Genomic DNA, 22,434 nt, shown 5'->3' with positions numbered 1-22,434 from the left:
AACAAGCCTGTTTAATTTGCAAATCCTCTACTCACACTTTTTTCCTTTCTGGTAGCCAATACCTTTTTTAAAAAAAAACAAAACACAAACCTAAAAATTGCCAAAGTTTAAATAGTTACATGCTCAGTAGAATATACACTTCAAAATAGCCAGTATAAAACATGCTTGATAGTAGAGCACTTACAGGGTTAAACAAACAGCGGAGAGCATAGACAGTCTTCTGTGGCTATCTTCATCAAAGAAACCTCTAAAACACAGCATTGGATTCATTCCATTACCTTTGGGAGCTGCAATGGTGTTGGAGGGTAAAGCACACTGTATGGATTTATATGTGGACAGAAAAGAGGGGGGAAGTGGAGTAGGGAGGATCACTGGGTCATAGGAAATCCTGCTAAATCAAGTTGAGAATCAGGCAGGATCTTCCATGCTCTCTTCCCCTCCCTTCCCAGCACTATTGTGAGAATATTTCAAAGCCAGAGGCAGCAAAAAAGACCATGGCTAACGAAGTTCATATTTATAACACTGGCCCTAATCTGTCTGAAAGTGCGGTAAATTAACAGCTTTCTCTGGCATCTCAGCAAGCGCAGAAAGCAACTGCAAGCAGCAACTGCTACTGCAGCAGCTGTCACAAGGACCAGAAGGAAACTGGGTGGCTGTCAGGTGGGTCTCAAGCCTGCGGGCATACTCGGATGATGAAATTCTGTCCCCTCACATGGTGCCTCCTCTATGAAACAGCCTTTCTGCAGCATGCAGCATCTGTTTTTAGGACAGAAGGGAGCAAGAGATGTGAGAGTGTCTTACATACTGAAGATTAAAGACACAACTTTTCAGAAGTGAATAGTAATTCCATGCATCCTTTTTCACTCTAGAAGGGTTCAGCAGTCTGACTGGATGCGTAAAAACTGGGTTATGGCTGAAAGGGTTTCTTTCCCCCTTCTGAGAATTATCAGTTGGACTGCAGCAGGAATTTGGCTTATATGCTAGTTTCTTCACTCTCAGATGCTGCTTAGGAAAATACACACAGAACGCAGGAGCAAAAAGGGAACAGAAGCTCACAATGTGAAACAACTGTCAGCAATCCAAGTAGCAGATATGCACATGCATGTGAACCTGATCCCTTACTAGGACATACCCCGTATTAGTCACTTGCAATTCAACAAAAGGCAAGTGACAAGAGTACAAAGAGCTGTACTTTTCTTAAAGACGACTCAAGGTTCATATTTTTCTTCAGGCATTTCTTTAACGCAATAGTTGATAATCCGCCTCCAGACACTCACAGTACTTCAGCTAAGCTCACAAAACTTGCCAGTCTACCCTCTATGTAGAAGGCATTAGCAGGGCCTTCCCATCTTCGTCTCAGTTAATACCACCGAAACACAACTGGGTCACTGAAGTGACATACATGCGCAGGGCTATGTTTCTTAGGAGTTTTTGGCACATTTACCTTCTCTAGGATTCTTCAAACGATCTTGCAAGATTAAAAGTCACAGGATGTGATCCAGAAACCACTCCAAGCAATAAAACCTCTCATCAACTCGATCCGACCAAGTGAAGCATTTCTAGAAATGCAGGGGAATGCAGGCATAGAAAGGACACACTTCTTGACTGTTTGTCTTAAGTGATACAAATAAACATCAGTAACTATTCATTAAACATACTACATTCTTCTCACCTCCCATCAGTTCAAACTGAAGTTCAAATAACTGGCTGTGGAGCACAGGCGTTGTAGGACAGAACATGGCAAAACCGTTTCAGGTAGCCTAAGACCTGCAGTTATGTTTTTTCCCAAAAATTTCTAGAATATTTTTCTAACCAGCTCCAGTCTAGATTGTTTTGTAGCAACCCCACCATACACAGAGCCTCAGATCAGACTCCGCTGTTTCAACTACAGCAATTTCCTGATCTCTGCTCTGCTTCCAACACAAATGAACTCGGCTTCCCGATTCTCCCGAAATTACACAATGCTGTTGGTGTTGGCCTTCATGTAATTTATCATTAATATTTTACTCCCTCCCTTTCCCAAATAAGCATGAGAAGTTTAAAGAAAAAACTATTTTTTCTATAGTTAATAATCAATTTAATTATTTTTAAATTATTCATTTTTAATATATTTTTTAAAAAAATCTTTACATATTAAAACAAGAGCTTATGGATTTACAGGACTTATTACTATCCTTCCAGAAGATTCTCTGACCTTGAATAAACTTACATTACACCATTCATTTTTTTATCTCAAATGTCTTTACAGCTATATGCAGCATGACAGTGAAGTTTAACTACCCAAAACTCCTTTTTTCTTTTTGAACCATAACTTCCAGAGTTTGAGCTTTATTAAGTCAGGCAGTCCCTCAGGCTTTTTTCCACCATATTTGACATAAGCTAGAATAACTAATAGGGCAGCGAACACTGCCATCATGTGTGTTATGAGCATACAATCATACATGGGGCTTACCAAGAATCAGCTCTTACTTGCTTGAGATATCATGGGCCTTCCCTCAGGTGTTGCCATAGAAACCTCAAATTAGGTCTATAGGGGAACAGAAAAAAGGTTTCCTAAGGTATGGATGAAATAGCTCCATGGAAACAAGCTCTGGCTGTCAGAGATTAAAGGAGGGGGTTTGTGTGGGAAGACACCAAGATGATCATCATCTAAGTATGTAAAACAAGAGTCATGCAAACCAGGCAAGATGCCATTCAAGTCTCTGCCTACTTCCTGACTGGCACTGAGACCTAACAGCATAGGAACCCCTGACATACTGGAGATCAGGTGTTGGCCAGTGATTCCAGTGCCTACAGGCACTGCAGATGTACAAATATCTGTCTCTACAGTTATAATACGCCATACTGCTACTAAACCTAGGAGCCAGTCCAGCGCAACCTGGCATAATTAAAAATTATCCAAGATAAAAAAGGTTAGGAGAGGTCTGTACATTTGTGTGCGCACACAAGTACTCTCAGCCATACGAATCTGCCAGCCTGCTCTGACAGATAAATGTGGAGAGATCTCAAACTTTCATCCCACTTGCCTATGAATATCACCAGATCAGCCTCTTCTGAAAAAGATGGTATTTATTCTTTCAGGTAATGACCCTGGAACAGGCACCATCTAACGTAAGAAACAGCCCAAAACCTTCCGAAAATTCTCATTTTCTTCACAAGACGGAAGACTAAACCATAGCAATGCATATTATTGTTGGATTGAGCTCTAGTCACCAAGGCTGAGTAGCTACCCTAAACATCTGAGTCTGTTGCAGTTACCCTGAGCTCCCTCTGCAGTAGGCAGAGATAAACATTTCACCATGAGACAACAGCGTAAGCATTTAAATAGATCAGAAGCCTAGAGCAAATGAGCCAAATCTGATGCTTAATCAACACACACTAGTCTACTAACCTCAATCAAATTATTTAATGCTGTTTGAAACTGAGCAGCTGGTTATCTGCACCTTCATTCCCTAGCTACAGAACAGGAACATTATCACAGCTAATATCGGATTCATTCATTAAGCATTGATGAGGGTAAGTAAAGCATAGGAAGCATTCAAATAGATACGGTAGTGTGACAAATTCTTCCAAAAAAAAAAAAAAAAAAAATCAGCTTTTCCATTGTCTGACTGCTTTGTCACTCATTTGAGAACAAACATTTCGCACAGTTACAAAAGGTACAAAGTTAGACATGCAGAGTTATAGCCTCAGCCCTTTTCTCAGGTTGTTTTTTTTTTTTTCCATTCTAGATTTCCTTTTTCCATTCTCTGTCTCAGATTATATTTACCTGAAAAGAACTTTGTATTGGGACACTGTTTTGGAAACTCACATCCATCCATCCAGCTGTAGTTTACAATCTTAACTAGTGAAATATTGTGAAACCACCTACAACGACAGCTCATGGCCAGACAGACTGTACACACAGGACTCTCTGAAGCTACTCCAATCTTTCATGAAATTTGTGAGCAAGACTTTTCTCTAACAAGACCAGAATTCAAAGGCACACACAGCATCCTGCCCTGCCCTTAGCTTTCCAAACCCTGTTGATCACAGCTTCCTCACTGAGAGCATCTCAAAGCGGCTTTTAGTGACCCCATTCATCTCCCTCCACGTGGCAGGGAGGATGAGGAGTTTTTGCAACCTTACACCACAACTCTCAAACTTCTTCCTGCCCCGCTCGATTTCACATTCCCCTGACTGCTTGCCAACACCTAACTCACATGACACTTGTCTTATAAAATTCCCCTCTCTTCAAGGTTCAGGAATAGCCTTACTTGTCTATCTTTCAGCAAATCCAGTTTTCTAAACCATCTCTCCAGCCCTTATAACAGGTCTGGTCTTTACAGCTGGAAAATCCTGCTTTCTCCACTGCAGAATGTTCAGTCAAACCTGTGGGGAAAAAAGGCATCACAAACTCAAAAGGTAAATTTCAGCTCACTGACACAGCCATTGAAACTCTAGCATTATGCGGACTGAAGTCTCTTTGGAGCTCAGAATTGGTTTTCACCATATGCTTATGAAGAGAATCAACACTGAGCTTTGAGTGAAAAGCTAGCATTATTACAGCAAGAACTAGATGCCAAGTTCACAATTTGAAGTCATTAATTTCTGGAGCCTTTGGTTTCTGACAAACAATTTTAAAAAGGATTTAGTGAAAGGAACAGGAACAAATACCTAAGTCAAAATAAATTTTATGTTAACACCTTCTAAGTAAAACTATGCTGTGTACAGCTTCAATAGACACCTGTACTCCTCTAATAAACACTGTCACATCTCAAAAGCACAAACAAGTCTTGCTGATTTTGGACTGCCAATCATATGGCTACGTGGCTGTATAAATAAGCATAAGAGATATCAGTGTTGAAGACTGAAGACTGAAGCTGAAAAACTTTCTCAGTTCCTAGGCTACTGTGCTTCCCCTTGCCACAATTAACAGAAGTCAAAGAAACATTTTCTACAATTTCCAAGTTGTGAGCACCTTCTGAACTTCTCTCTTGCCAGAGCTTTTTTTTTTCTCCCCAGCACAAGAAGCAGCATCAAGCAGTTCTACAAAGTCAGTCAGAAACACTAAGAAACACAGATGCAATTCGTTAATTTGTTTACCTAACACTTTTCTTCCCAGCAAGACAGAGGTGCATCAAAATATTAGAGCTGGCATTTTACACTTAGACCAATTGCCTATCTACAGTCATGAAAATTTACAACAGGTTGATGAATAGTTGAAGTAACCATTTTCACCCAGCATCACTAACAAGATATGTGCCATGCAAACAGATTTTTTCGGGGGGGGGGGGGGGGGGGAAGGAGTCCTACTTCCAACCAACTCTATCTGTTGAGTACATGCTTACCTGCAACCTGCTGACAGTTGCCCTATGGAACGTCGAAAGGAAGGTGGGCTGATAGAAGTTGTACTGGCTAGCATACTAGTTTGAAAGCATTTCAAAGATAATTTGGTTTTCTAAGGGTATGTGCTTTTGTTGTGCTGTCTCGAACACAGAAGAGTCATGTATCTGGAAGGAAGAGGACAAGCATGGAAGGCAAGCTTCTGCCTCACACGCATGTTTCTGGTGGGGAAGTAGGACAGCAGAAAAGCCAGAAAAGAGTGAGGGCATGGCACAAATAGCCTCCTGAAATCCAGGCGTATTACAGGAGCTTAGCAGAACAGGAAGAATGAGGTAACTCTTTTGTCTATTTCTGTAACAGCAAAGTAGGAAGATCAGGTTCTAGCTAATTTAAAGTTTTAGAACATAACTTAGCAGGGTCAGAAAGTGTTGAACAGATAAAAACTACTACAGTTGGGGCTGCAGCACTGGTAAAGTCTTCACAGGTCATTCTTTCCGGTGCCGATCGTCACTAGAATTTCTCAAGAGTTTTGCCTTTCCAGCTGCCTTTTTATTCCTTTATCAGGGAAGACCTTAATAATGCCAGCACACATTTGCTAATTTACATAGTTTTAATGCCTATGTTTGCAATAAGACATGGGTCTGACTTCATGGCCTTCCCCTCAGTTCCAAGTGAGCTTCACGCAAGACTACATGTTTTCTCTGGATCACGTTACACTGTTTTCTTCTATGAAAATATGTTTTACTTGAAGTAAAATAATCAGTGGGATACCAGTGAGAGAACAAGACAGATGCATACCTGCGGCAAAACCTCACACAGACTACATTACGCAGGTTAGTTCGTTGGCTGCATCCAAATTAGCAAGAAGCACAAGCTAAGAGAGCTCCAAAAACAGTGGGTACTGAGGACCTGCCAACATTCCAGACGCACCTTTTTTTTTTTAAATCTGGTTTTGTGGATTGAAGGCACTTTAATGGTATGAAGAACATCTTACAATTTAGCTTCATCTGAAAGCAATCCAGTCTATGTAAATAGCATGCTCTGTGATGCAGACTGAGTCAGGCTGGAAGTTTTGATTCAGAAGCATAGTCCTGATCCACACTAAAACACTCACATGGGAGCCTGCGTTTAATGGAGCGCACAGATCCAGCAGTAAGTAGATTGGGTTACCTACCTGTGTGCTGCTTTAATTTGGAAGCAAGCCACCCACACGGCCAACGTGTGGTCAAAATAATCAGTGACTACAAATACCAGTAGGATCTCAAAGGAGTGTTTCATTTTGTTGTCTTTTAAGTTTGGTTTGAAGACCCTCAGATGCAACTGTCCAGCCAGTGTCATACAGCTAATGTTCCGTTTTCTTCACAAGGAAGGGTAAGTTATGTTTTTAGTAATTTTATTAACATGTCACAGCCTCAGTTACATAAGTACATTAGAAATGCGTGCACAACTGTAGTCCTAAACTTACAGGGAATTTACATTGCAGAGTCCCTGGTGAAATGTTTCTAGTTCTTCAGCTTGTCAGAACTTTACTCACTAATTCCTTCCCATTTTCCACAAAACTTATAAAACTCAAGCCAAGAAATGAAGATAGCAGCTAATTAAGTACTCCTTACTGTGCCCCAATCTTCAGCATAGAATATTCCTCTCCAGAGTATTTATGTCCACCTAGTTCTGAAAATTTAAGATATTAGAGGATGCTTATCTTGTCTAGATAAATGTATATCTACACAAATGTAAAATTCAGTAGGTAGTGCAACACTCAGGCTCTAAGCGCTGGAGGGGGCCTCAGGCAAGATGCTATGCTCAGATAACATCTACCAGTATTTTCTCTGGAAAGAATACATACACAAAATTCTTCTTCCTCCCAGTCTTAGAAGTACAGCTTTTTTATCCCTTAATTGTATTTCCCAGTCAATATTATGACAGCTGAAACACACCTAAGTACCTGATGGTAAACTCCTTATTTTCTTCCAAATTCATGATTTTGTTACCCATATTCCTGGCTAGCATTGCATTTAAAGTACTCCCGTTACGGAAGAACTTGACTTTATGGCTTGTTTGTAGCATCTTGATTGGAAAATTATATGCCATGAACACCATGAAGATGGCTCTTTAGAACTACAAGCGGTGGAACAACATTCACAGGTTTGCAGTAAACCAAAATTTAAACCAAAAAGGAAATCATCCTTCAGGGATGCCTTTCTAACAGGTTTGCTTTTACCACTGAACAGAATTACCTTGACACAGTACTCAAGCATTTATTTGTTCTACTCTTAACAAATCTTCTCCAAACTTTTTATATGGTATTCTCTCCCTCTTTCTCTCCTCAAACCACTTCATCAATTCCATTTCTGATACTGAGGCATCAGCTTGAATTTTCTGTTGCTCAGCATACAGAAGCTGAGCTCTAGACCTTTTAGTAGGGGCCTTTTCGTTTGGTTTTTGTTTGGTTTGCTTTGTTTTGTTTTAATGGGATCACTCCTTAATCAAAAACACTCAGATAGATGTACGAGTTCCTGACTTCATTCCCTCCTCAGATAAGAGCTCCAGAATAATCAGCTGAATTAAACCCCTAAGAAAAAAATATCTGAGGGATTCTGCTTACCATTCAAGGGTGCAAAAGAAAGGAACAACATACAGTAACAATTAGCAAGTTATTCAGAGCTTTACTAGAAACACACAGATGGCACACAGACAGTCAAATGCTACACATACATTTTATGACATTTTGGAGGCAGCACATTTGGATTTGAACACTCCAAGCTGTTACTCAGAGCAGCTTACTTGCCATCAGCAAAACTCTACCCCATTTATTTTCATATTTTAACACAGGTGCAGCACATATCTTTGAGCATGCTTATAGTAAAACTATTAACATGGATTTGCTATGTTGCTGTGATTAGTGTTCTTCTCCCTCTTGAGCCTGGAAGGACTCAGAAGCCAATGGAAAAAGAAAGGCAATATGTAAACCCAGGAGAAGTATATACCTAAAGGAACGGACACCTTCAGAAACTTTTCTTACTCCCAGCTCAGGGAAGTGGCCACTGGGGTGATCTTTAGATACCTCTACCAACTTGTCAAAGCTCTTAAAAGAAAAAAGTCAATGTCTTGTACTTTCTCTATCCACCACAGAGGTTACAGGTGAGAAGTTCTTTGCCATTCCTTCTGCTTCCCAACCCATGTAGCAGATGAAGAGGCCCAATTCCTGTTTTTAAAACTAATTCAAATCCTCTCTGGCACTTTTGCAGTCAGCTAAACTACTTCAGCAAAATTCTACTCCATTGCATGATGATTCATGAGTACTATTATACAAGATACTAAAATGTGCTTATTAAGTGAAAGCCATTTCACAGTTTTTTTAAATAGCACGTTTTTTTACAAATGAGGAAGAACTGATAATCTTACAGCTGCCACAGCAGCAAGGGATAGGATACGATACAGACATACAGATTTCTGAATTCAGTGATCCTGTGTTGCCAAAAATCCCAGAAGCATCTGCTCTAAACCCAGAGCAGAATTGTGCAGAATCATCCAGCCCGTCACCAGTGCCCATCTTCAGAAGGGCATAACCCACAAGATGCTGACTCCCAGATTGCTGCTATAAATCCTAGACTAGAGCTAACCTCAGCCCTCTTTCAGGGTTATGCCAGAGATCAGTAAGACTGTGTTCCTCCTATATGCCTAATAGTCCCTTTAATCATAAATTACATACTCTCATATAAAAGTTTCATCAGATTGCAGAGAGGGCAAGAGAAAAATGCTCTCTTGTGGACAAGGCTTATAGGTATTGGCCTCAAGCAATCAGCTCAATTTCTGTTCACTCTTCAGGATGAAGGGTTGTCTCCAGAGAGTGAAGAGCACTAGTAAGCAGATCATTTCAGCAATAATTACACTTGGCATTTAACTTATAGCCCAGAATAATTTAATTTAGGCTTAATTTAGGCTTTTGCTATAACACGGGGGGGTGGGAGGGAGAAGACATCAATAAACATCACAGAAGAATGACAGGCTGAGAGCAGAGCAGCATTAAACTCCTTAGACTCCTACATATACAAATGGGAGGGGAAGGGAAGCTACAAAACAAGTCTAAACCCCTTGCTTGCAGAGCTCAGTTCTCTCTTAAAAACAAGCAGATTAAAGTAGCCCTGCAGACCTCATAGTAACAAGCATGTAAAATCTAGGCTGCATTCAGAAGTTACAGAACAACAGTCACTGTGTCCCATTTGGATTAGGAGTAGTTTTCAGAGGCCTGGAATTTGAGCCCCACAATACTTTGTGACATCGTCAGCTTTAGCAAAAGGGTCTTCACAACTTGTTTTACACATCCAAAAGGTTTCTTTTGTTTCCCATATAGGGCTGAGATCTACAGCCACTCTAAACCCTTCTACTCTATAGTGTTTAAACTGAGAGCATTCAATAGTGTAGAAATAGAGATATATCGAGCCATCTCCCTTTCCACATGCAAATTCAGGCAGCTTCAATATTAATCGACATTTCAACAATTCAAAGGAGATAGCCAACTTGGGAACAGCACTAGACCTGTTTAAAAAGTAATTTTGGCTTCAATGGCAATACCTGCAAAAAAACCCAAACCAAACTTGTTTCTTCTCTGCAAGTCTCTTACATGCATTTTATTCTTCACACCCAATGAAATACTGTCAGTAATATCATCTGGCCTACTCTGTTCAGTCTCAATTTCCACAATTACCAGTCAAAGAGACAATGAATGAAAAGATGGGGCCACATAAAAGGTCAGGCTTGCAGTGACTTGGCCAGCCCTGCAGGACCTCATTAAAAAGCAGACCACTCCAGGGAAAAGTTCTTAGCTGGCCTGAACTGGAGCAGCTCCATTGATTTCTTTAGAGCTGCATCAGCTAGTACAGAGCAGTGGGGAGCTTGGCTTTAAGCCCCCCCAGCTGTAATCTATATCATCTGTGCTCCGGCACCAAGCGCACTCCACTGGAAAAAAAGACAATCTCAATAGTGGTTTATATGCCAAACTGTTAAAAAGCTCATTTTCGTTTCCTGCTCCAGTTAAATTACCCATTCCCCAGAAAATTTCTCATGTCCATCTTCCCCCTCACATACACAGGGATAGTACCTACACAAGAACACTGCTCTGCACAACGTTACAGCCAAGGAGCTCCTGTAGATGCTAGTAGCCCATGTCTTCAAATTTTAACTACTCATTAAAGGTAGGTCCTTCCTCAAAGAAACATTGAGAGATAAAAGGCTTACCTACACAAAAAGTAAACATACAGCTGGCCTGATCTGCTTACTCCAGCTATAAGATTGGAAAGTGAGCACTAACATTTCTGAGCTTTCCAAGGGGCAGCACTTAGATCTGGAAATACTCATTTCTGTGCACTGAAACGTTCGTGCAGTACTGCACAGGCAGCTCAAAGGCAGCCATAAAAACATGAGTACCAAGTGATCTCCTAGTGGGACAGAGGCTCAACATTCACAGTCCAGACCAGCAGACTGCCTTGCAGAAGTTCAAAGGTAAAAGCTTTAGGGACACTGTCCTGTTTTGCTTCTCCTCCAGCTTCACTAAATGAAAGAGTTGCCTTTGTACCCCCAGGCCTCATTAAAACAAAATGAGGAGCTTCTTTCACACTACCAAGGTAGCTCGGAGCTTCTATGCACACTACTCAGATTTTTTAACTTTCTCTCCCTTGTGACACAAGCGAGGAGTCAGTCTTTCAACAGTTAGACTGCTCTAATACTAAATAATTAGATTCCCTCGCTCTGTCTATCCTAGATGCCCAAAGCTTTCCCTGGCAAAGCAAAGAAGAACAGATGTTCAATTCAGATGAGATTAAAGACAAATGTTACATAGCTGTTTCCCTATCCTGTAGAAGAAAGGATAGCAATTAAAATGAAAGCTAAGGAAAGATCTCACAGATTTGGTAACAGATTCTGCAGTTAAAATACTCACAGGAAACTGGCCAGCTTTGCCACCAAGTGGAAAACGCGGCAGAACCAAGTAATTTGGATACAAAGATTACTTTGGCCCATGGAACTGGTTTCCAGTCTACTGATTTTATCTTGCTAACCACTCAGACTTTGAAAGCAAAGAACAAAATACTGGTTAATTATTGGGCATTCCAGATTCATGAAAGGCTAAATATTAAAAAGACAACTGGTAGAAGAGAGATATATCAGGAAGAACAAAGAAGAATTTAGTAGGTTAGGCTACCATAAAAAGTTTGTATGTGTTCATTTTGGCTAGGTGACAGCTGCAGTGACTCATAATGATAAAATATCACACAGCCAACCAAGTTGTTTAAAAAGGTCTCCAGAGTGTGAAGCAAGAAACAGTAGGATAAAAATGAACTTACACAGTTATGTGGATGCTTCTTTCAGTTGTAACACAGCTGAACTTGAAGGTGAAGAGGTACGCAAAGGGGTGTGGATTGAGGCACAAATAAGGTTTAAGAGTCTTACAATACTTACATCCAGACAGGGTTTGTGATTTCCAGCCTGCTGATCAGAAGCAGATTATTCTGTAACCATTTCCCAGCACAAAGGGTGGAACTCATTACAGAATGAAGCCATCTTTCCCATGCCTTTTATTAGGGCTGGACTGGTCGTAACCATGGACATCATCACAGCAAACAATCACACAGGCATAACAAACAAGCTGCTTGTTTTCTCCATCTTGCTGACTGCTTTTCCAGGTGTCCCATTTCAAAAGAGTTTTATAGCACAGGGCCTCGCAAGTCCCAAGCATGGTCACTGACCTGGCACTGTCAGGAAACCAAGTCTTAAAACCTTCTCTACAGCAAGACTTCTGGTAGACCTGCCTGGGGTTTTGAGTACGCTAGCATCACCAAGCTATTCATTTTAATCTCTACTAATCCCATTAGCCTCTTGCTCTTTCCTACATTAGGCTCTTCAAGTATCTATACTATGAAGACTTAGGACAGGGTTACAGCAAGTCGAAGTTCTGTTCCCATGTTACTGAAATTTCAGAATTCACAAATAAGGTAGGCAAGAGTTAGTAAACTGACTTTTTTGCAAGCACATCACAGCAGGTTTATGCAAGCCACACAGGCATTTTTATTATTTGAAACGCTTCTTAAGAACCCTACAAGGGAAGCCACCCAAGAGAGTCCACAAACAAGTGTACATACCGCAAAGTGAACATAACTCTGAACACCTTAATGTGAAGCTACAAGGAGTTACAACACACAAGCAATGGTCACAAAGTTCTATTAAATAAAAGGAGAATCCTCAAGTTGTTTTCATAATGTGACCTTTAAACATGCCTGACATTACACTGACAAATTAGTTTCTCCACCCATTTCCTCACATATAGAAGAGAGAAAGCATAAAACACATTGAGGCCATAAGACAGAAGAAGTGGTAGAGCAAAGCGTCCTCACTGAAAGGCAACAGCTAATCCAGACCAAGTTTAACAGAGCTCTCATTTCTCTCCCTGGAATTTAAGGTTGTAAGATAAAAACTAGATGCAAACACATTTTGTGTTACTAACAGGCAAATAGAGAGCAAACAGATTCAAAGTGTGAGAAAAGGTGTGCTTAACTTCAGAGGAAGGAGAACTGAAGGGGCAGGAACTAAAATTGAGCAAAGGAAAGGAGTAGGCAGACAGACAGACAGGGGCCAAGTGATAAAAATAGCTTTGGCTAGTTTCGTATTCTGTTTGCCATAAATACATTACTTAAGTCTCTCAGCACAGGAGGAGGAAATCTCCATGAGGCTTGCCTTCCTTGGATGAATGTGTCAGTGTTTTGTATCCCCTTTGGGTTGCATTCAACAAAAAAAGTTTTCAGAGCAGCCTAGGACTCAAGCCTGATTGACTGAAGGACTCAAGCTTCTCTGCTTGCAGTCATTTACTGGGCACAGATCTCCTATTTTTAGCATCACCGATACACTGTGCATCTCCTCCACCAACTCCACAGTGCCAGGTCTTAGCATGCCTAAGCTCTACCAAAAACACACTAGTATCCTTTCAAGCCCAGCCACTGTTCCATAGCCACAACTCCTGAAGCACGTCTTCATCGTGTGTAGCTCAGACATTGCAGGTTGTATCACCAAACGCTACCTGGATGCAACTGTCCCAGACTCATACCATAAAAAGCATCATGCAAACTTCGGGTGCAAGGCACTGATATTCAAATGCATCCTCGTATATCCATAATAATATCATGCAAGTAAAAAAGTGGGTTGTGCTCTTTGATACATACATGACAATATCAGACGACCAAGCTGTTTTCATAGCCAGACAACATTTACGCAGTGGTGCATTCACAGGTACTATAGCAGCAGTACTCACTGTGTACCTTGAAATACAAATCCTCTTTTAAATTGGAAAACACTTGACCAAATTTGCATCTATATATTATAACACAGTAATACCTGTATCCCGATCAGCAACCTGAAGGTAATGGTAATTCAGATTGAAAAGGTAAATTTGAAAGAGAGGATCACCAAGTCTAACTCCCCACAGGAACTTAAATTCAGGATAACATCTTATCTTGTTCCATGTGTGACTAGTCCCTTATGTAAAGCCAGTTCTCTATTTTCTTGACAGCAGTGGCATGTTTAAGGAAATCTACTATAGCACAAACATAATAGTAGTTAGCAGAGGTTTCAAACAAACTGTTTTCAGGACACAATACATGTACATTTTGAAAAAGCTTATGACACATACATGCATATTTGCACATGATGCTTTGAGATACCTTTGAATACCATTCTTCTAGCCCTTTGTCATGCTAGATGATGTTATGTAGTCTACAAGCCACCTTTTCGTAAAATCATTTATTTGAACTTGCACTTTCCCTTGCAATTACTAGTTGTACTGCAGTAGTTTCTAAAAATTGCAATCCAAGGTCACAGTTGGGTGCCCTGCATATAGATATTTGTAGGCACAGAAATAAATGCTCCAAGGAACTTAAGATAGAATAAGCATACTTTGCCTATCTCCATTTCTACTACTTACAAATACTGTGTCAGCAAATGCTGCAAGATCATGAATCATTTGCGTAGAAAAAAAAAAGTATATTAACCCAACAGTGTGCTCTCCTGGGACTCTGGCCTCAGCCAAGTCGTCAGTCATCAGCTGGACTCTGCAGTTTCACCTTAATCACAGCAGTGCACCAGAGCTGCTCCTTGATTAATCTTTTATTTCAACACAGATAATATTTGTTACTGTTTGAGGTTATTTGTCCTCTTTCCCCACCACAGACTTAATTAAAAATGTAAGGAAGAGTAGCACACAGTTCCAGGAGTAGTGTTTCCTATGGGATCATCAACTAACCAACATATATATCGTGGCCTGCAAGCACGCCAATTCTGTTCTTCCTTATCCCCCACTGCGGATTTTCACGAGAGCTGCTTAAAATAACTAACTTATTCATTAACTAAGAATTTGAATAGCAAAAACATGTGGCTCTACTGCAGTCATCAGGCCTGCCAGCTAGGCATAGTTACTGTAAATGACCTAGTTAGAAATGGAAATGTGGGAGAGAAAGCTGCAGAAATCTCACACTCAATCAGCCCTACAGCCTACGCCAGCACACTCAGCCTTTAGTTTCATTTCCGTACTCACCTGTGCTCTGTCCTGCCAAAAGCAAAGATCCCTCTTAATGGCGCAGACAGTTTTGGGTTCAGAGCCACCTGGTCAGTGTAGCATTAGACAAGTAAGGCACAAGGGAAGAGGCATCTTCCTTCTCTGTATTACTCTGTTCCACATTTTATACAATTAACTTGAAAAACCAAGCCTGTCAGATCAGGTAAACTGTTCCTTTCTGGATGGGTTCCCTCCTTGCTTAAGGGGGCAGGAGGGCAGCAAGGTTCTACAGCTTGCGGGTCTCTGCCCTTTCTACTGCGTCATGTGTCACAGCAATAAGTGTCACAGCACAGGCAGAGACAACAGCTTGTTCTTTTACATTAACTTCGCTTAGAAGACATAAGGGATGAGTATGGCCGTAATTATCTCCAAATAGCATTTCCAGTCCCTCTTCCTTCCAATGCAGTACGCATAGGACAAAAGTAGCACCATGATCCATTTATCTCACAAGGAAGAAGTGGTGAAAAAATATGGGGCAACTGTTCAGCATTTGGGTGTATGCCATCAAAAAGCCTAATGCACCACAGCACAAAACATGGCAGCTACAAGCCTAGAACACAACGTGGTCATTCCCATCTATTACTGCTGCCTCATCAGTGGGTTAGGCAAGATGTTCTACAGCTAGACCTGAAACACCTCCATCCCCACCCCCAAATTTTTGCTTGTCAATGCCAGAAGCGTGACTTCTTCCACCCCTTATAAAAGTCACTCCATTTTAAACTATTTTAAGAAGCCAAGTACCATCATCCTTATAAAAGCCTGATTCCTTAGTGTCCATCTTGCCAAACATCCAAGGAAGGAGGGGAGGGTGGGAAAAGGATGTGGAAAGATGTGGGCATATGTGAGAAGTGCTAGAAATAGCAGAAGGCTGGCAACAGAAATAAAACTGTTGATCAACAGGAAATAGATAGGGTACAGAACAGCTGAAAAGCATAGCACCTATTCTTGGTTTATAGGCAGGAGACACTACACAGGACAGCACCCACATCTTGACAGTCTTGTAGTGGTAGAATGCCACATCTTGATTATGCAGCATACATCATCAGTGGCTCAAGAGACCCCACTGCAACATGAGTGTAGCACCCCACTGCAACAGGGAAATATTTACTAATCCTTAGCACTGCATCACAAGGCTGACATCTGACAGAAACAATAACAGAATAATTCTCTGAAATGGAACAACATCAGCAGGCACTGCTGCAGACAACAAGGCTACTGCTTTGTTTCACATCAAGCTTTCAAGCCAAATCCCATAACCAGACATGGGAGTGGCATAGCAAGCAGTCTCAAAATAGTCAAAGCTAAGCGGAAAGGGGTCCAAGACATGCGAGGTCTCTGAGGCAGTCACTGGTATAGCTACCACAAGCAAGAGGAAAGACAGTCTCTGAAAGAAGCAAACCTAAGCAGCCTGGGGGAGAGCAAAAGGAAAAACAAAGACTACTGTTGCGCTAGTCTAGAAGCAATGATAACCGTAGTCTATCCATTAAAGGGTTCAACGGGTTCCCATTACAACTATAGAGCATTTCTCTATTTTTTCTGTATTTATCATTACAACATCTTCTAAGATGATGCTGGCATCCTCCTTGCCAGAGGCTGAGGGCCAGCACAGCTCACACTTATCCAGCAGTATTCAGACACTCGGATACCACTGAAATCAATACCACCATACTTGTAAAATGGCTGACCTTAAATGACCTACTTCCTGTCACTCCAGCAGTCTACAATGGGACAAAGCTAAAGCCTCCAAGTGTCCTATCTTCACTCTCTAACCAACCTGTCATTATATCTTTAATTAGAAGTTTAATATAGATCTTACTGTTCATCTGTCATCCCAGAACAGCAGAACTGCCTTTCATGAATAGCTGGACCGCAGACAAACCCAAAGCCTTTAAGATCAAGGACACAGTTAGTTCCACACTTGTTAATTTGTACATATGAAATGCAATGAAATTCATCATATATACCCAGTGAGTTGCTGTCTGCACACCTGATCCAGCTGAGCTTGCATATTGACTGTGTCCTATAAGGCAGTAACATTTTAGAGCCTACAGCACCGAAAGCATCTCTAATTTCACCCTGCACCTCCCCCCTCCCCCCAGAAAAAGGTATCAGAGCATGGAAGTACAGAAAAGTTGTTAATTTGCATCTCATTACCATGAAAAAAAATCATTGCATATGCAACTCCATTCTGAGACCTGAGATCTCTGCTTCCAGAGTGGATTATTAATCAACCTGTGTACCACAACCCTTTGCATTAAGTAGCTTGGGACAGACATGAAGTGCATAGGACAAGTGAGCATCAGTATGTGGTATCCGGAGAATATATACACAGGGCGCTAGTTCTCATGACTGCAGCATGCATGACAAATGTGACAATGGGTGAAAGCGGGGTGACATCTTGCTCTGTGGTACACAAGAACAATACATATAGGAGCATTTGTTAAGCATGATGCACTATATGCTAACCACAGGCATGCCAGACAACCACATGTCGCCAGAGATAGAGTTATCAGCAATTTTATTTTTTAGATCAAAAAATGAAACATGCCATGGAAACATGATTGTATTCCTTAGGTCAGATAAGACTATACTTCGTCTTTCCTCTTCTCCTACAGTGCCTTTTACTATCAATGTTTCACATTACTGCTCACCCGCAAATCAACTTAAGATTCTTCCTCAACCAAGAGCCCCGAACCCCAGCACCTCACCCTTTATGGTATAAATCAAATTTGCTTCAAGAGAAAAGCTTGGGTTTAGAAGTCTATTAAAAAAAAAAAAAAAAAACACAAAAAAACAAAAAAAAACAAAACAAAAACACACCACAAAAAAAACCCCACCACACCAAAAATAAAGCCCAAAGGAGTGTGAATAGTCACAGTTACGTTAAATAAGACATTCATAAGTCATTCATGTAATTAAAGAGCAACAGATGCTTTAGAAATAAAAACCGCTAGTTCTAAGTAAATTAAACAAGTTTGCAAACTCACTGCTTAAATTCACCTCTGATACAGGCACGTTACAATCTAGCTACAAGTGTAGTATTTCGCAGACAGTCAAATATAAATTCTTTGTCTTTTCTAAATGGAACACTCATAGAAAGTTTAGCCAAACATATAATAACATGAAGCAAGTCAAGCGCAACACCTGACATGGAATAATTTTCTTCCCAGGGATGACAGTCTCCTCCAACATTCAGACTTTTTTCAAGATGCAAGGTAATCAGAATCATGCATTTTCTGCCCTTCGGCAGCATGCACAGCCTTTCCATAAATATCTCTTCACTCTAGAAATCACTTGTTAGTTATACATGGTAAGTATTCCAACTTGTACTGATCATTGATGTCAAAATACACTCCTGCTCCTGAACTGAATAAGCAGAGCCCTTTTTCCTTTGCAAAATAAAATAATAAGAATAATAAAAAAGACACTTTAAGCCAACAGTAAGGATGCTTGAAGGGGTGCACAGGTGTGTTGACTTAAAGCCCATACGTTCCCAAAAATTTTAGCACTTTCAACCTCTCTTCAAGGTTCTTCTCCCCACCACTTACATGTGTTTTTATGCCACTGCACAGGCCTCCCATTTCCTCTTAGCCCAGGGATTTATACCACCATCCCTCCCAAGACTCCACTAGCCATGTTTCATTGCTGGAACACCAGCCAGGTCCCATGACAGATGCAACTGACTATTGCTGCCCCAGGGAAATAGTGCTAATGGCTAACAAGGAGATTCTCCCTTTTCTCAAGGGCCATCTCAAAAACCAAGAAACTCCATCAGGCATTTCTTCAGCCTGCTGAATTATTCCAAGGTGGCCAGGGAATGTTAACTACAGCAATATTTTGTACTTAAGTATTGCACATTCTTAGCTGCTGGTCACTAAATTAAAGCCAGGAACTCCTTTTCTGTTTTAACAGCCACTCCAGCCACATGGCATTACCTGAAATGTTTTTTACACACATCCTCTAAGGCACCTCAACAGCATGTCTCCTTGGCACACACAGGACCCTCAAGAGCATCATTAGGTGATGCTCTAATTGTGCTCCCTCCTAATATTCATTTGTCTAGGTGTCCTTGACCTCTGACTTCCCAGCAAAAAATGGATGTTTCCAGATTGATTTTAACGATAAACATCTACATTTGCAAAAGAAAATTGATGCTATAAAGTGTTGAGACATGTCCTTTCCAGGGTAAGCCAGAGATTGAAGTATTTGCTCCCCTGCTTCCATGATTAGGGTGAAAAAAGCCAACAGGAGCTTCAAGCCTTAAGCTTTCGGTTTTCCAAGACCTGAGCTCCAGTCTTGTCATTAGTATTCACCAAATATAGTTTGCAAAGGGAAAGAAACAAGAAACATTCAGAGGTCATTAATCCAGATAAAGCAAGATCCAAATCAATCATTCTTTAATATATGAAAATTTGTATAATTCTGTAACAATTACCTTATTTAAAGTTCACCCAACTGTTTCAGGCCTCCTGTATGGGAAAGCTCAAAAGCAGATGATGGTAACAGTACCTGATCTCTCTATAACTGACCTTAAATTTCTTTTTCCTCCCATTTGCTTCAGCATGTTTTTATGAAATATGCACACAAGCACAATGGATTATATATCACATGATGCAGCATTTTGTAATTAGATAAATGAAAGATAAGCAGATCAGCTCTGGTCGCAAATAACAGTAGTCTTTCATTCTGGTTTACATGCTTGCAATATCTATAAGCAACAGGCCACTAAGCTAAACAAAACACAGAGGGAATGCTTCCTAGACTTTAAGTCAAGCTTTCACCTGCTTTCAGCGTTTGACATTTCTACCGGAATTCCAGTGGCTTATGAAGCCTGCAATTTCTGCATTCACTCTACACATGTAAACATACAGGGCTAATATTTTATAAACATTCTTTGTCAAACATTCAGAGAATCATAGCCAGCTAACAACCAAGATTAGTAGTGTCATCTCTCATTTAAGGCCTAATGCCTGCTTCTGAGAAGGATCGCTATTAATAAGGTTAGGTGGGTATGCATTTTCTGAGCCACGAGTACTCGCAGAATAATCAATGTGTGGTCAAAATCCTTGTCTAGCTCAGTCCACACTCCAGCCAAGGATTTTTGGCAACTCTGTTCCTTTACTACTCCAAGTAATGCCTCCTGTCATACATATATGTGTGTATGTATGAATTATACAAAATACTCAGGATCCTTAAGCTCATTCTAAAAGCACACAAACAACTAGCTACAAAAACCATGGACAGCCTGATATTAATTTGTTGCAATAGCTTTTCTGAGAACTCAAATGAGAAGGCTAGACTAACCTGCTGTGTTCAGTAGCCTGCTAACTCACATGTGGCGTGCTATTTCCAAGGCAATCACTTCAATGTGCAAGCTAGGGATAAATGGTGACAGAGCCAAGAGCTATTTAAAAAAAAAAAAAACAACCAAGGAATTAGAGGAAAACTCCCACAGAATTAAGAAAAATGAGAACAGAGCTAAAAGCTTGTTTTTGAAATTAAAGCAGTATCTGCACAGGTGTTTTGCTATATCCAGGAATAATACCATGTTATTAGAGTATACAGTTATTTGAACATACCAATCCTCCTGTGTGAAAAGACACATGCCTTCTGTTCTTACATGGTGGGTAATATTTTGATGCTGTGACTCGCAAAGACATTTAAATCTTGTGAAATGAAACAAGTGAAAAGTAACAAAATTTCTTATCCTTCCAAAAACACAAGCTGATCTTTCCCATCACAGCCTTTTCAACAGTCCATGTTAATAGCTTTACTATTGACTTGCAGTAACTTCAACACTTCAAATACAGAACATAGCTGATACGACGATGCAAGTGTCCTCAGACACCTCCAGAGGGGATGATACAACAGCGTCCCCAAAGACCAGTACTTTTTATTCTGTGCTAAGGGACCAGCACCTTCATGTGTCTGCCTCTCTTCCCACAGACAACCAAAACCCAGTGGCTACCTGAATCCCAGCTGGAAAGGGAACAAAAGTGACGCTGTCTTACCTGGCTCTGCTCGGAGGGGCACTCATTCACCAGCCAGCGCCTCACAGCAGCACGCCCGTGTCAGACAGCGCCGTGTGAGGGGGGGGAAGACCCCATTCCGGAGCGGTGGGATGCGGGGCTGGGAGGCGGGGACCCTTCAGTGGGAGCCGGACACCCGCTGTGGACATGCAGGGGCAGTCTGAGGGCCGGCACGCCGAACGGAGCGCTGCTCCGCTCCTCTCATGCCGTAGCGCATCTCTCACTGCCAAGTGCACACGCTGCCTCCCTCACAGGAGCTGTGCGCCTCGTTAACCCTCTTCTGGCCGCAGGGCACGAAGCAGGATCTCTCCTTTCTTAAGGCATCTTCCTTTCCCCGTGATTTCCAAACCATCCTCTCGGAGCCACTCCTGGAGAAACCCCTCTTCCACATCAGGCGGGATTTTACGATGTAATCTAAAAGAGAAGAGATTTAAAGGAATGACAAGAGGGTGCCAAACCAACAAAACCCCAGAAGAAGAGCTGCAGATATAGACGGTACAAACAAACCCCATTATCAGCAGAACAAGGGTCTGCTGTGGAAGGAGGGTGCCTAGACTAACTGAATCCCACATCGTTACCAAACACACAGGACTGGAGGTAGAAAGTGGCTTGAATCTTACAGCATGTGTTCTGAGTATTTATACTTCCTTCATTTACAAAAGGATTTAGAGAGGGTCAAAGGTTTTGTGCATCTGTCCCTGCCACCTGCAGCAAGGGTACAGTTCTTTGGGAGTTTAAGTATTTATTTGTTCCCAGAATCAAATCACCAGACAGGTGAGGGCACTAGGACTATATAAATACCTGACAAAAGTGACATACAGAAGACAGATAATGAGCTAGAGCAGGTTAATGGGTAATCAGGTTTATCCTAGCATTAAACAACTTCTGAATAGAGCATACCACACTTCTCTGCCAAAACAAGCTCACAGCTTTGATGTGATCCTCTTTTCCTAATTATGATCATATGATCACTTTGCTTTTGCCCACTGTCTTAATTCAGTGACCAAATTTTCCTTCCTCAAAAACATGCCCTAGGGACTCAGACACCGAGTTCTCATTAACTGTAATCAAGTCAAAATCCACTGTGTAGCCTGAGGCTCATATTTGAGCCTACTTTTTACCACAGTTCAGTACAGCACTTCAGAGTTCCAGTTCTGCCAGAAACCATCCTGTGGTTGACAAGTCTCAGGGGACAGACTGACTTGTATAATGCCCAGAGAAAGCTGGTGGACTGTTTTTCCAGTAGGTTGATATGCCCCACCCTAATCAGAGAAAGAACAAATAAAATAAAAAATAATAAATAAAAATTAAAAATAAAGCGTATTTCCTCAAAGACATTTACTCAGAACCAAGCACATATTGCAAATGGACCATGGTCAAAGAAATGCAGTGTACCTTAAAACATATGATGTAGACAGTAGATCACCAAAAAACCTCCACAAAACAAAGCCCAGCCGTTTCCAACACCCTTCCCTGCCCCCT

General features: G+C 41.1%; 1 protein-coding gene across 1 annotated transcript in view; it reads right to left on the bottom strand.

Moving 5' to 3' along the window:
- Nucleotides 1-21,093, bottom strand: part of GRAMD1B (GRAM domain containing 1B) — a 141,661-nt gene extending 120,568 nt beyond the window's left edge. Inside the window, exon 1 of the mRNA XM_055819253.1 lies at nt 20,935-21,093. Within this exon, the coding sequence (XP_055675228.1) occupies nt 20,935-20,960 (26 nt within the window). The 5' untranslated portion in view covers nt 20,961-21,093. The remainder of the gene's footprint in view (nt 1-20,934) is intronic.
- Between the last annotated feature and the right edge of the window lie 1,341 nt (nt 21,094-22,434).

The sequence above is a fragment of the Falco peregrinus genome, chromosome 15 (genome assembly GCF_023634155.1).
Source record: "Falco peregrinus isolate bFalPer1 chromosome 15, bFalPer1.pri, whole genome shotgun sequence".
In the NCBI taxonomy this organism is placed as follows: domain Eukaryota; kingdom Metazoa; phylum Chordata; class Aves; order Falconiformes; family Falconidae; genus Falco; species Falco peregrinus.
The sequence above is the reverse complement of the archived record's forward strand: the minus strand, read 5'-3'. Positions and strand labels throughout refer to the sequence as shown.